Genomic DNA, 14,387 nt, shown 5'->3' with positions numbered 1-14,387 from the left:
AAAAAGAAAAAATTGGTCCAGAAAGGCAGAATTACAACCAGTGCAAGATTTATAAAATCCATCATGTTCAGAGACTTCCCTGGTGGTCCAGTGGGTAAGACTTTGTGCTCCCAATGCAGGGGGACCAGGCTTGATCCTTGGTCGGGGAACTAGGTCCCGCATGCATGCCACAACTAAGTTGCGGCATGCATGCCGCAACTAAGACTTCGCATGCTGCAACTAAAGAGTCCGTGTGCTGCAACTAAAAGATCCCACATGCCACAATGAAGATCCCATCTGCCTCAACTAAGACACGGCGCAGCCAAAATAAATAAATAAATAAATAGTTTTTAAAAAGTCCATCATGTTCAAATATAATGACAAAAAACAAACACTTCTTTATTTAAAAAACCAAATTTCCAAAACTAAAACTTCTTTGTTAGCATTTATTAGTCTTTTACTTTTTAATGGTCTTAAATGTATTTGTGACAAAAATAAAGTGCCAAAGTTTTAAGAAACCATATGCTAACTTAGGATGTTATCTATATTTTCTTGGACCAATCAATGATTTTTTAAAATAGAGATATTGGCACTTTTTCTCTTAAAATAAATGTTTATATGTCTCACCAATAACACCAGCCTATAGCACAGAGCATTCCACATAAAAACACAATGCCATTAAAAACCAAACAGGAATCCTGAAAGAGAAAAGAAACTCTAGTTTTAATATAGTAAATTGTACCCAGAGACTCCCTTCCCATTATCCTTTAGAATAACCAGAGTCCTTCCAACCTGCACCCTTAGCCCAGCAGAGTAAGAATAAACTCTTAATTGATAAATACTAAATTAAATATTATTTACAATACTTACAATATTTTCCTAGTTACACACAACCTTCTTCTCTTAGCAAATGTCACTTTCTTAAGATGACTTGTTTTTAAAAGTTCCAGTGTCAATATATTCCAATAATAAATTTACTATTCATACAATTTATTATTTCACACATAATATAAAACTTTAAAGAAATTTAAAATATATATTCAATGTAGCCAAGTTCTATTCTTAAAAACAACTTTTCTTCTGAGTTTACGTCTCCAGAAGACCAGTCCTCAAGGACTTCTGGAGTCTAGCAATGTTGGCATCCAGTGCTGCAAGGCCATTTTGGAAGTCTTGTTCATCACGAGAAGTGAACGTTGAAAAAGAAGTGCTCCAGTCAGAGGTTAAATCAGAATTTAAAAAGCTACCATCAGAGACTGCACTACTTTTCACTTGAATGCTGCTGTTCTGACAAGTGGAGGGGCCATGACACGCAGCCAATTCCTCTGGCTCCTCAGTGGCAGGAGGGATCTTGCGAATGGCTTCCTTTATTATCCTGAGGAGTTGCTTGTCCTCCATATCAGCTGTTCTGGAAAGTTTCTCAGGTGCAACTCCTTCCTCTTTGGAAGAGGAACAAACTCCAGGTGCACACAATTTATTTTCTTTTTCAGCAACAAGTCCACTGACCATCTGCGGTGGAGCAACACTGATCTGTAGCTGGAGGGATAATCTCTTAGATAGTGGTGATTTCTTTTTAGAAGTGCTTCTAGCAAACGGAATGTAAATTGTCTTATCCAAATTACACTCATCTTCTATTAAAGTTGTAATTTCACTCTCCTCATCAGAATCCTGTTTTGAAAGGGCAGGAATGATTCCAGGGGCTGATGCTTCCATGTTCCTAGCATTAGTATGCTGAGGGCCTTCAGAGGGCAGAACATTTTCATAGGGTCTATCTGGCATTGTGTTTTCCTCATTGTTAATTGTAGAAAGTGGCTCTGAACGTGTAATAATAGTGTGAACTGGTTCTAACTTATTTAGATAGCTCATTATGGAAGTGTGAGCAGGGATTCGGTCATGTTGAGGTTGTTTTTCATAAATGTTCAGGAGTGATTTCGTAAGATTACTCCCAGACTTGCAACGAGCAGTGTCCATACTAAGATCTGAGAGAAGCTTTGCCATACTGGTCTGTAAAGTTCTGTTAAGAAGAATTTAGTACACTAATTATTTCTTTGTACCCATTTCTTACATTTATTTAAATATACCTCATCTTTAAAAGAAAGTATTTGAGGCAAGCACCTGGTTCTTAATACAGGAAAAAGCAACTAAAAGCACAAAATCACAGAATATGCTCTGGAAAGAGTAAATTAAAATAAGAAATGATAAAAGATCTTGGTCTGCATCAAATCGATTATTATTATATCTAAAAATAGAGGCTCAGAAAAATTTCTCTCTTAAGGTACAGAGATGCTTTATTTTTGAGCAACATTGCAAAATGGTAAATATATTACTCATTTGTTAGTGGATTCTGTTAGTAATTAAATTACTTTCCATTCAAAATATATATGCAAAGGACGCTGGAATAGTGCTGGGTAAAAAAAAGAGGATAGAGATAATTATCTAGTATAATTAGGTAGCAACAGCTAGGCTCCAGGAAAAGTGTGATATAAGGAAAACCACACAGGGTTTGAAGTCAGACAGAAATGGAATAATATCTTCACACTATCGCTAGCTGTGATCTTGGGCAAGTCACTCAACCTTCCTGAATCTCAAGTTCTTCAATTGCAAAATGAAGGTAACTACTTCAGAATTAGAGTGAACATTAAATAAGATAAAATAATAAAACATAAGGGTAAAGTGCCTAGCACAGTTTCAGGCTAAGTGGGTTTTTATTTCGTGGCAGCTTTTATTAGTAGTCCTATTAAAACCATTTTATACCAAGGCTTTAGTCTATTTGAATTGAATCATAATACACTCTTAAATACAGGTAAGAAAAAGAAACACACCAATTTTAAAAAAAGATACAAGGAACATCAACAGGTAATTTTAAAAGACTACAATTAGCCAATAAGTATGTTTTAAAAGTTCAACTCTTATCAGAGAAATTCAAAGTTTTTAAATGTGATTTTTTTTGGCCTATCAAGCTAACATAGGAAAATAAGAATATCCATTGTTAGAGAAGCTTGGAGAAGCAGGTATTACTAGTGGGAGTGTACACTCTCTGAGCAGACCAGCAATATATCAGAAGCCGTAAAGATTTGTATATCCCACACCTTTTGACCCACCAAGTTGCACTTCTGGAACTTTATCCTACTGATATTCACCAAGAGGCTGTACCCAGAGATATATTTACAAAGATGTAATTTATAACAGAAAATAAATGGGGTTAATATCCTCAAATACTGTGGACTGATTTAGGTAAACTATGGTCTTACTGCATCACAGCCATCTATAGCCATGTTGTAAAGAATATTTATTGATAAGAAAATGTTTATATTATACCAGGTTAAATTTAAAAGACAGACCATAAGCAACACAATAACAATATTACTTTTGTAAAAACAGTTACACACATCCAAATAAAATACTAAAAGGAATCTTTATACGAAACCATTAGCAGTGATTATATCTTTGGATACAGAATGAGTGATTCTTTTCCTACAAAAGGAAAAAAATAGTTTTTTTCCAACCTGGCTTTCACTGTCATCTTAAATATGCTATGTTTTGAGTTCTGATTACCATTCAAATGGCAATGGCTCCAGCCACTTTTTCCTCATACCTCTTTCAAGAAGCTAATGAGCTACTATTAAAAGATTAAAAAATATGCTATAGAAATGTATATTTAAAGAAATGCTGTAATGAATAATGATCCACTAGTTAATTCAACAAGACTGCACACTGCGATTTTTATTTATTTTTAGTAAAGAAATCCTTATGTTGAAGTTCCTTTCCAGACTTAAAAATGTTATCTCTGCTGTGCACAAAATCTGCAATACAGAAAGGAAGGAAAGGACAATGTAATAAGAGTTTAATCTCTGGAAATTAATAGCAATCACTAAGCTTCGCATGTGTAAACAAAATGTGACTCACCATTGTCTTTGAAATTATATCTCTGTAAGTAAAAATAGGCCAAAATTTAAAAGGAAGCAATACAAGCACCTAGATAGCTACAAAGTAGTTATATTTTTGTTTCTATTATATGAGACTCAGCTAAACACACTGATTTTTAATGCTTGGAAAACTGGCACATTTTCATAATAAGAAATGTAAAGTTCTTTCTTGGCTATTTATAATAATTTAAATAACTATCAGCACTTGTAAGAGTGCTCTCAGAAGCTATTAGAAGAATATTTACTAATTATTTACTGAAAATATATTAATTTTCCTCACATTTTAATGGTTTTATAACATGTATTCTAGTAAAATCTTTAAAAAGTGATAAAGATGTATTTCAAAACTATTGAAGGGGGCTTCCCTGGTGGCGCAGTGGTTGAGAGTCCGCCTGCCGATGCAGGGGACACGGGTTCGTGCCCCGGTCCGGGAAGATCCCACATGCCGTGGAGCGGCTGGGCCTGTGAGCCATTGCCGCTGAGCCTGCGCGTCGGAGCCTGTGCTCAGAGAGGCCACAACAGTGAGAGGCCCGCGTACCACAAAACAAAACAAAACAAAAAACTATTGAAGGTTGAAGAAAGAAATGGTTTAGGAAATCTGTTTAGAACTTGTATGTGAAACTTCTAGTTCCATCATCCCTCCCCAGTAGTCTGAGAAAGGCATTAAAAAATTTTGTGAAATCTCTGAGACTATTTAACACACACACAAAAATATATACCTATCTGAGGTGCATGGCTATAGGGAAAAGATATGGGATAGATGAACATGAAGATTTATCTGTATTGTCAGATGTCATTGCTTTACTCTCTAACGTCAAAAGTAAAATTTAAATGGTCACAGTTAGCCCAGCTATAGGACTGGAGATGTTCCTAATTAATTGAATTACATAGGGTACCACCAAATATATCATAAATCACCAGTGTGGGTGAATTTTGACATCTGAGCTCCAAGAGCATTTTTTTTGTTGTTTTGCTCTTTAATTTAAAGGGCAAAACAAAAATTGCCATCAGTGGGTATATATACTTAGCATTTTGAAGCTAGTGCTGAATCTTCAGAAAATGCAGTGGCAGAACTATAAGACACTGTGCTAAGCCTGCCTACTATGTTTCTATAATCATTTAGAGTCTAGTTAGTCTGACTAATAGCTGAAATAGTAGTCATGAGGCAGGATTTATGCTCAGCATAAAAAGAAAAGGTCCTTAACAACAATGGAAAAAAACTGACAGGAAAGTTCTTGAGTCTTAAGAAAAGGAGAACAAAATGTCTATATCTAACATTTTAGACACAGTCTTTTCTAAAAGCAGATAATATATAAGAATTAATGACCTTTCTCAGTTTCTATGTTAGGGTAAATGTTAAGGCTCCAATTGGCAAACGAATCCATTGTCGTTGCAAGGCTAAAGAGGGAATCTGAAGTCTTGGCTGAAGTCCAGCTCACGTCCCAACTAGGTGTGAAAGTCAGGTATGTGCCTTCATTTCTTTGGGCTTCCATTTATGCTAATTTCTAGAATAACTGTACTATTACTTACTCTGAAAACTGTTCTTACATTTTTGCTATCAATTTTCTTCACAAATGTACCACACGTTTATCCTTAAAAAAAGATGTTATTTCCCTTCATACATCATCAAAGAACTAGAATAGCTTTTTGCTTAACGATGTGGATATTTAGCAACTAAAATGATTAAATATTTCTTGTGTGTTTCACACTCATATATTTGGACCACAGTATACAATAAATGTTTGTTGAATAAATGAATAAGCAAATGAACCCATCCATTTATCCATCCATCTCCCCGGGGAAAAAACGCTAAGGTTTACGTAGACTAGATTAGGCATGGAGTTGTCACCAGGAATAAACTGTTTTAGTTCAGACCATACCATGTATGAGGGTGAAAGAAAACCTGGCTAGGAATTAAGAGATGTGAGTTCTAGTCCCAGCTCTGTTATTAACTCTCTATTAATATTTAACTTACATGGCCCTAGTTTCCCCAACCATGAAAATGCAGATATTTAAATCTTCCCTCCATAGATGAGGACAAATGAAATAATAAAGAGAGGACTTTGGAAAAAATCCAAGTGCTTTATAAAAAAAAGATAACATCAGCTTCTAATGTCATGCCCATAAAGGAGCTGGGTTTAGTAGTATGAAAAAGAAATTAAGGGAAGAAAACTCCCAGGGAGCTAGATCTTCTGCTTGGGGCCAAACAACCATGCCCCTTAGAATGAGGAGATGCTGCCAGTGACACCTAAGCAACCATTCATGGAACTTGACCATGTTACCTTGCTGTCCTGTTTCTCTTTTCCAAACTGACTATATACCATATGTACTTTAATACATATGTTAAAAAATATGTATTAAAAAAGTTATTTTTTAACTTAAAAAAAGTTTACTGATATATAATTTATAAACTATAAAATACGGCATTTTAAAGTGTACAACGTAGTGGGTTTTTTGTATATTCAGAGTTGTACAACCATAACCTCTACCTAGTTTCAGAACCCTCACAAGAAACTCTGCGCCCATTAGCAGTCACTGCCCATTCTTCCCCTCTTCTCCCAGCCCTTGCCAACTACTAATCTACCTTTTGTTTCCATGGGTTTGCCTATTCTGGACATTTCTTAGAAATAAAATCATATAATATGTGGCTTATTGTGATTGGCTTCTTTTACCATAAATATTTAAAAATAACAGAATTTTTACCCCAAATTACTCCTCAGAAAAAAGAAGACGCTTTTCTTTGGAGACCTTATAAAGACTTTCATAAGAAGGGACATTCTCCTAATTACTTCACTTTGAACAAGAGTGGTATAAACCAATTTTTAGAAACTCTGCCTAGAACCTAATTAATTATAATACTACATGGATACAAGAAGTGTATTTTGTTTTTTTCACTGTTCAATAAAAGTTTGAGTGAAATTATTCTGTGAAAGATGAATGAGGAAAAAAGTGATATTTCTATATTAATAATAGCTTTTATAAAGTCACTTCAAATATGTTTACAAAGCAAAATTAATATTATACATATTATTATTTATATATATATTTCATCTATTTCCCTAAAAGTTTATAGTTCAAAATTGGGAAAAAAAGCTTGTAATTCAAAATGTGTCTTCTCATTTGAAGTACGAAGAAGATTGTTTTCTATTCAGGATTGTTTTATGTTTAGAACTATGAATTTCCAGGATCATTCAAAGGCATGGTCAGATCTGATGATATTCAGGCCTAAAATAACTGACTACTCTAGGATTTAAAAAATTTGTTGAAAATCTAATTCTCGTGAACCATCTCAAGAGAAAACTGAACTTTATAAGTGCATATCATTTAAAAATTGAGTGAGGTGGTTTTATTTATTTAAGACATGTTAAGGAATAAAGGGATCTTAGAAGTTGCTGCCAACTCCCTCATTTTACTGATGAAATGAATGAGGCTCAAAGAGGCTAAATGACTTACCCAAGATCTTATGAATGAGGGCTTACTGTGCTAAGTGCTTTTCATGAATGATTTCTTAGTCCTCCTATCAACCCTAATCATGTCCCCACTTTACAGGTAAGGTTTAGAAAGGTTAACTATCTTGCTCAGAGTCATACAGCTAATACATGGTAGAGCTAGGATTCCACTCAGGTTTCTCTGGCTTCAGAGAGCTCTTAACCATTTTGCCAAATAAGTCTTTAGCTCCTCATCAGAGGCCTTTTCACATGGTTTAAAAAAGCAGTTAGCCATGTTTGGAATTTATCTTAACTGGAACAGAAGAAAACATCATTAGAAATTAGCAAAAACATTGAGAAAAGGGTAGGGGTAAGAAAGCAGGTCCAAAATTATTTTGAAGTTCATAAATACATCTAACAAAAGGCATAAGTTATTCAAATGATGTCAATATTACCTGGTTAATTCTCTTAGTCGAGTCACCTCAGCATCACGCTGACGTAATGTTATTCCCAAAATCTGATTTTCCTTTTCTGCAGCTTCTAACTTAAACCGGCAGCTTTTCACATTGACTAAAGCTTCCTCCAATTCTAAAACAACAGAAAAGTTTTAGTTTCCCTATTACTTTTTTTTTTTTTTTTTGCGGTACGCGGGCCTCTCACTGTTGTGGCCTCTCCCGCTGTGGAGCACAGGCTCCGGATGCACAGGCTCAGCGGCCATGGCTCATGGGCCCAGCCGCTCCGCGGCATGTGGGATCTTCCCGGACTGGGGCACGAACCCGTGTCCCCTGCATCGGCAGGCGGACTCTCAACCACTGCGCCACCAGGGAAGCCCCCTATTACTTTTTAAAAAGTGACCATAACTGTAGTTCAAACACATACCAATTTTCATTCTTGTTGTCTCAATGTCAAATTGCTGTTTATTTTCAAGTAAAGTTTGATCTTTCTCTTTAAATATACCAGCAAACTTTTTGTTTTCATCTTTCTGACTTTCTATCACTTTTAAAAGCTCTTCATTTTTACTCTGTAGTAATTCTTGGCTCTTTAGTGACTCCTGTAATTGATTTTGCAGTGACTTGTTCAATGATTGAAGAGAAAACACTGTAAGACAAAATCGATCAAATAATTATTACCCCAGATTAAAAACCACAAACCTGGAAAAGCTGTTTTTTTTAAAAGAAAAGGCTTAGAATTTATTGATTTTGCTTAACAATTATATGCTTGAGCAGTTCTATGTAAATACTAAATGTATTTAAAAAAACTGATTGGCAGAAGTCATATCTTTCTTCTCCAATTGATATTTCAGGCATTAATTTTTTTACCTTTTTTAACAAAAAAATAATATATATACAAAGTAAAAAAAATTCATTTACCTTTTTTAACAAAAAAGTAATATATATACAAAGTAAAAAAAATTCAAACACCATGAAATACCAATGATACCAAATGAGTCTCAATGAAAAGTCTCCCTTCCCACCCCACCTCCACTCTCCCCCAAGAAGCAAGCAATATTAACTTTGATATCCTTCTGGAAAATACTTTTGCATATAACATATATTTAAGCATAAATGAATCATACTATACCCGTAGTTTCTAACCTTCCCTTTTCCCCCCTCCATAAGATTGTTATGTATCAGCACACAGACCTATCACATTCTTTCTAATGGCTATAAAATGGCACCTTTCATTTAACAGTTGCAGCCTTGAGTGAAGTGGAATCTGGGCATACAGTGGTGAACAACAGAGACATGGTTCCTGCTCTCATGGAGCTGATAGCAGACAAGTAATTATGAATAGTAATACATGCTCTCAAGGCAACAAGAAGGGAGATGGTAGAGAATAAAAAGAGATAGGCTGCTTAGAATGGCAACCACTGATCTCACTTTCCATCTTGGCCTCCTCTCTCCCACCCATCCCCATGGTTTATTCATAATGGAACCAGAGTGATCTTTTCCAAAATTACTCTGGTGAAGTTGAATGCGTTTATGAAGTGCGTGTTCTGTTGGGTGCTCATATTTTTAAAATTTCTTTGTAAGAGATATTTTTATATATTAGGAAAATCAAGCCTTTGTCATATCACACAAAAAAAATTTCCCCATTTTGTTGATGCTTTTTGAATGTATTTATAATTTTGTTGTGCATAAAATGAAAAAGATTTCTGGGACATGCTTTATCAATCTTTCCTTTGTAGCATGTGAGTTTTTGTTGGGCTTAGGAAAAGTTCCTAAGAATACAAAAAAAGTTCTTATCTTCTCCTCTAGTACTATTAGTTTTTTTTTTTCTTTTCTTTTACTTTAAGCTCTATGATCCATAAGGACAACTTGGCAATATCTGTCAAAACTGCAACAGTATATACCCTTTGACTCAGAAATTCTACGGCTATAATCTACAAAAACAGTCACACATGTGCACAAAGATATTTGTACAAGGATTTTCGTTGCAGGATTATTTGTACTGGGAAAATGGGGAAAGTACCTAGATATCTATCGGCGGAGGACTTTAAATACATTATGACAGAACTACATAAACAGAATATCTACACAGTTCTTAAACAGAAAGAAACATATTTATATATTTTGATAGAGAAAAATGTCCACTACATATTAAGTGAATAAATACAAGCTGCAGGAGTATATACAGTATAATCTCATTTTCACAAAAGAAGTACATATATAGTTCTATTAGTGCCCATCTGTTAGTAGATACACAGTATTTATGAAATAAATCAATTATATATGAACAGGAGATAGGTGAAAGGAAATACAGTTTTTTTTTTAAAAAATAGAGGTATTGGGACTTCCCTGGTGGCGCAGTGGGTAAGAATCCGCCTGCCAATGCAGGAGACAGGGGTTCGAGCCCTGGTCTGGGAAGGTCCCACATGCCGCGGAGCAACTAAGCCCGTGTGCCACAACTACTGAGCCTGTGCTCTAGAGCCCCTGAGCCACAACTACTGAGCCCTCGTGCCACAACTACTGAAGCTTGCACTCCTCGAGCCCGTGCTCTGCAACAAGAGAAGCCATCATAATGAGAAGCCCGCGCACCACAACGAAGAGTAGCCTCTGCTTGCCGCAACTAGAGAAAGCCTGTGAGCAGCAATGAAGACCCAATGCAGCCAAATATAAATAAATAAATTTTAAAAATAGGGGTATTATCGGGAATTCACAGCATGAATCTTTTATTTTTGTGTTTCTGCACTATTTTAAATTTTAATGAGTATTATTCTTACTTTTTTCATGTTGATTCTTAACAAAAAGTCCACTTAACACAAAGTAATTAAGAAAGTTCAATTCTTTATCAACATCTCCAGAGCCACAAAGAATTTACCATCAGTTCTTAAGTTCTTTTACCTACATTCAAGGTTGCATTCCAGAGAACCAGATGACTTTTGAGTTTTTTCTCGTTCTCTAAGTTGCTGGTTCAAAATTCTCAATTGCCTAAATGAAATAATGAAGAAACATGAATGCAAGAATCCCAAGCTCATTTAACAGTATACATTTGACAGCCTATTAAAATAGACAACACAAATAGTGGCTAGAACAGCAGAACTCCATTTTATCCCCCAAATATAAGACAAAAACAAAATAAAGCAACAAAACCACACTACTGCTATTATTAGAAGGCCTGAGATAATTTTTAAAAGATTGTCTGGGATAGCATAAAACCACCCCTCACTAGAAAAAGGTTAACTTATTTTTCCCCTTCCCTTTTTTGTTCCCTTTTCAGTGATTTCGTTGTTTGTTTCTATTTCTTTCATTTCTGTCTCCTCTTGCTATTTTCTTCTTCTGTCTTCCTTCCCAGGAAGTATTTTTATTACTGTAGTAATTATCTACTTTTTAAAAGATCTGTCATAACTACGAACCAGAATACCTACAGGGACCGACTGCTATCAGACATCTATCTGCTTGGCTTGTCATGCACTGTAAAAATTGGAAAACACAAATTTATGCTTCTACTAATTTATTAGATGTAAAAGTTAATGTCATTAAGTAAAGAGAATGCTAATAAGCAGCAACTCTTTCCCAAAATGAACTTCACAATATGTAGCTGCTTCACAAATAGGAACATACAAAAGGAAGTGTTTACTTCTAAGAAGTTAATACTTAAAAAAAGGTATCTCTGGTATCTCTCCAGAATTACTTACCTGGAAATAATCAAAACTAAAGTATTATTGTTACGAAATCTAAAATTATAGATCCTACCTCACATCATTTGTATGTATTAATTCAGAATGGATTAAAGAGCTAAACATAAAAATGAACAAAATTTAACTATACAAGTTTTAGGTGGAAATCTATATAATCTTAAAAAGTGGGAAGGGCATTCCTAAGCAAGGCTCAAAATCCAGCAACCACCAAGGAAAAAAACGACGGATTTAACTACATCAAAATATAACAGACAAAGGGTCTGTAACATTTAAGAACTCCTACAAATCAGGAAGAAGGGCAATAAAATGTGACAAACGATAAGAATGGGCAATTCACATAAGAAACAGAAATGGTCAATAAGCATATGAAAAATGCTCAGCCTCACTAATATGAAGAAATGCAAATTTAAAACAGGAGATATTTTATGGCCACAGGATTGACAAAAATGAAAGGAAATAACACTTTTTGTTGGTGACGGTATAGGGAAAGGGATTATTTCAATTGGTGGGAGTCTACTGGTGTAACCATTTTGGATGTCAATTTGGCATTATCCAACAAATGTAAAATGTTCACAATCTGTGACAAAATAATTCCAGCTCTAAGTTATCTAGCCTCAGAAATAGTTCTATATGTGCAAAATCATCTATAATCTTGTAGATATATATAAGGATGTTCTCAACAGCAATATTTAATAGATGTTGGAAACAAAATACTACATAAATTATGATATATCCATACTATGAAATACTAATACACAGGTATTTTAAAAAAGAGACTGGCTTCTCTGGTGGCGCAGTGGTTAAGAATCCACCTGCCAATGCAGGGGACACGGGTTTGAGCCCTGGTCCGGGACGATCCCACATGCTGCAGAGCAACTAAGCCTGTGCGCCACAACTACTGAGCCTGTGCTCTAGAGCCTGCAAGCCACAACTACTGAGCCTGCATGCCACAACTATGGAAGCCCACATGCCTAGAGCCTGTACTCCGCAACAAGAGAAGCCACCGCAATGAGAAGCCTGTGCACCGCAACGAAGAGTAGCCCCCACTCGCCGCAACTAGAGAAAGCCCACACACAGCAACGAAGACCCAACGCAGCCAAAAATAAAAATAAATGAATTTATTAAAAATAAATAAATAAAGAGACTGTCATGGAAGGATTTCCAAGAGACCTGACCTTATATAGTGAAAAAAACAAGCTACAGAACAATAGTATAACATGATTTCATTTTTGTTTTAATAAAATTCAGCTTTTCTGAAAAGGTTTCTCCCTTACAACAAAGAGGGCAGATTTAGAAAAGGCAGCATAGACTGGTAACCCATAACTCCAACTGGAATGCTTCTTCTGATATTTTCCAGAAAAACAGCAGGTCCTTGTACACACCAAGTGTGTGACAGAAGCTTTGCCTGACAATTCTGCATGTCCCTGGTCAGATTCTTCTCTCCTCTTCTGTTTTACAAGTTCATGGGCCTGAGCTGAGAAGCATAATAAAACTGCTCCCATATTTAGGAAAACATTCCCTCCAACCTAATTGTACCACTAGCTACTCTCTTCCCTCTCATTCCCAGTTTTTGGGGCCGGACTTTTAAAAAATGATTGTTCTATAAAAATGATACATGATAATAAATAAAAGTCTTTTAAAAATGGATAATGTTACACATGCTATTTAAAAGTATTATGTATTATATTTAAGTTTACTTTTCATAATGGAAAAGAATATGAAAAAGAATGTATATACATAACTGAATCACTTTGCTGTGCAGCAGAAACTGACACAACATTGTAAATCAACCATACCTCAGTAAAATAAATTTTTAAAAATTATTCGTAAACAGCCTAAAGGAAATAGGATATGAAAAACATTGATTTTGGAATTTTTACTGTCAAGATTACTAACAGTCTATTCTGAGCCCATAATTTCAGTTGTTTTAGTTCTATGTATAGATTCAATGTTCATCTCTAATCTACTCCTTTACCTGAACTCAGCTCTTGGTTGACTAGACTTTGCCATTCAAGAATCTTTGTTTCTAAAGGAGGCCAAGGGTGCTATATTTCCTAAGTTTTCCCACACTTTAGAATATGACTATTACCTTTACTCTAAAAGGATCACTGGACCACATATTTTCTTTTCCCTTAGAACTTTGTAAATGATGTTCTATAATCTTCTGACAATTAATATTGCTGTGAAAAGGCTGAGGCCAATCTGATATTTTTCTCCTTATGATTTGCTTTTTCTTTTGAGCGTCTGTAAAAGCTAAATTTTTTTGTCCTCAAGGTGTAGTAACTTCACCAGCATATCTTGGTATTGATCGTTTTGCATAGTTTTTCTGAGAACTTCTATACCCTACTGATCTGCTGACACAGATCTTTAGATTAGTAAGTTTCCCTTTATTTACCTATCTTTTAATATTTAATCTATTCGTTCTCTTCTCTTTTGCAGGAATACTATACCAATTTTGCATCTCTTTTGTTTCTCTTCCATGTATATCATGTTCTTAAAAATAATTTTTAGATCAATCTTTTTCTATTTTTTTGGTATGATTTCTTGAAGCTTATCCACCACGCATTCAGTCATTTAACAAGTATTTATTAGAGTGAGTGCTAGGCACAATTCTCGGCACTAGAAATACAGCAACAAACAAAAAAGACAAAAATTCAGCCTTCTCAAATTCATTGAGACAAAAAAGAGCATAGAGGTTATCAGGGGCTGGGGGCAAGGGAGAAGGGGAGTTACTTTTAGTGGGCACAGGGTTTATGTTGGGGATGAAAAAGTTTTACGTACAAACAGTGGTCATGGGTACACAGTATTGTGAATGCATTTAATGCAACATACACTTACAAGTAGTTAAAAAATAAATACTATGTCATATTTTACCGCAATAAAAATAAATGAATAAAAAATATTTAAGGGGTTTAT

The 14,387-nt window shown here is 35.0% G+C and overlaps 1 protein-coding gene across 4 annotated transcripts in view; it reads right to left on the bottom strand.

The window, feature by feature from the left end:
* Window positions 1-354: 354 nt before the first annotated feature.
* Window positions 355-14,387, bottom strand: part of CCDC14 (coiled-coil domain containing 14) — a 44,679-nt gene continuing 30,646 nt past the window's right edge. For 3 of the 4 annotated variants that reach the window (XM_049710442.1, XM_033403889.2, XM_004278840.3), the window contains exons 10-13: window positions 10,679-10,761; window positions 8,210-8,428; window positions 7,786-7,918; window positions 355-1,990 (exon numbers count right to left, since the gene is read on the bottom strand). In XM_049710442.1, the coding sequence (XP_049566399.1) occupies window positions 1,066-1,990; window positions 7,786-7,918; window positions 8,210-8,428; window positions 10,679-10,761 (1,360 nt within the window). In that variant the 3' untranslated portion in view covers window positions 355-1,065. The remainder of the gene's footprint in view (window positions 1,991-7,785; window positions 7,919-8,209; window positions 8,429-10,678; window positions 10,762-14,387) is intronic. The other variant, XR_004476306.2, reaches the window with a different exon arrangement.

The sequence above is a fragment of the Orcinus orca genome, chromosome 5 (assembly GCF_937001465.1).
Source record: "Orcinus orca chromosome 5, mOrcOrc1.1, whole genome shotgun sequence".
Lineage (NCBI taxonomy): Eukaryota > Metazoa > Chordata > Mammalia > Artiodactyla > Delphinidae > Orcinus > Orcinus orca.
This window is presented reverse-complemented; position numbering and strand designations above follow the sequence as displayed.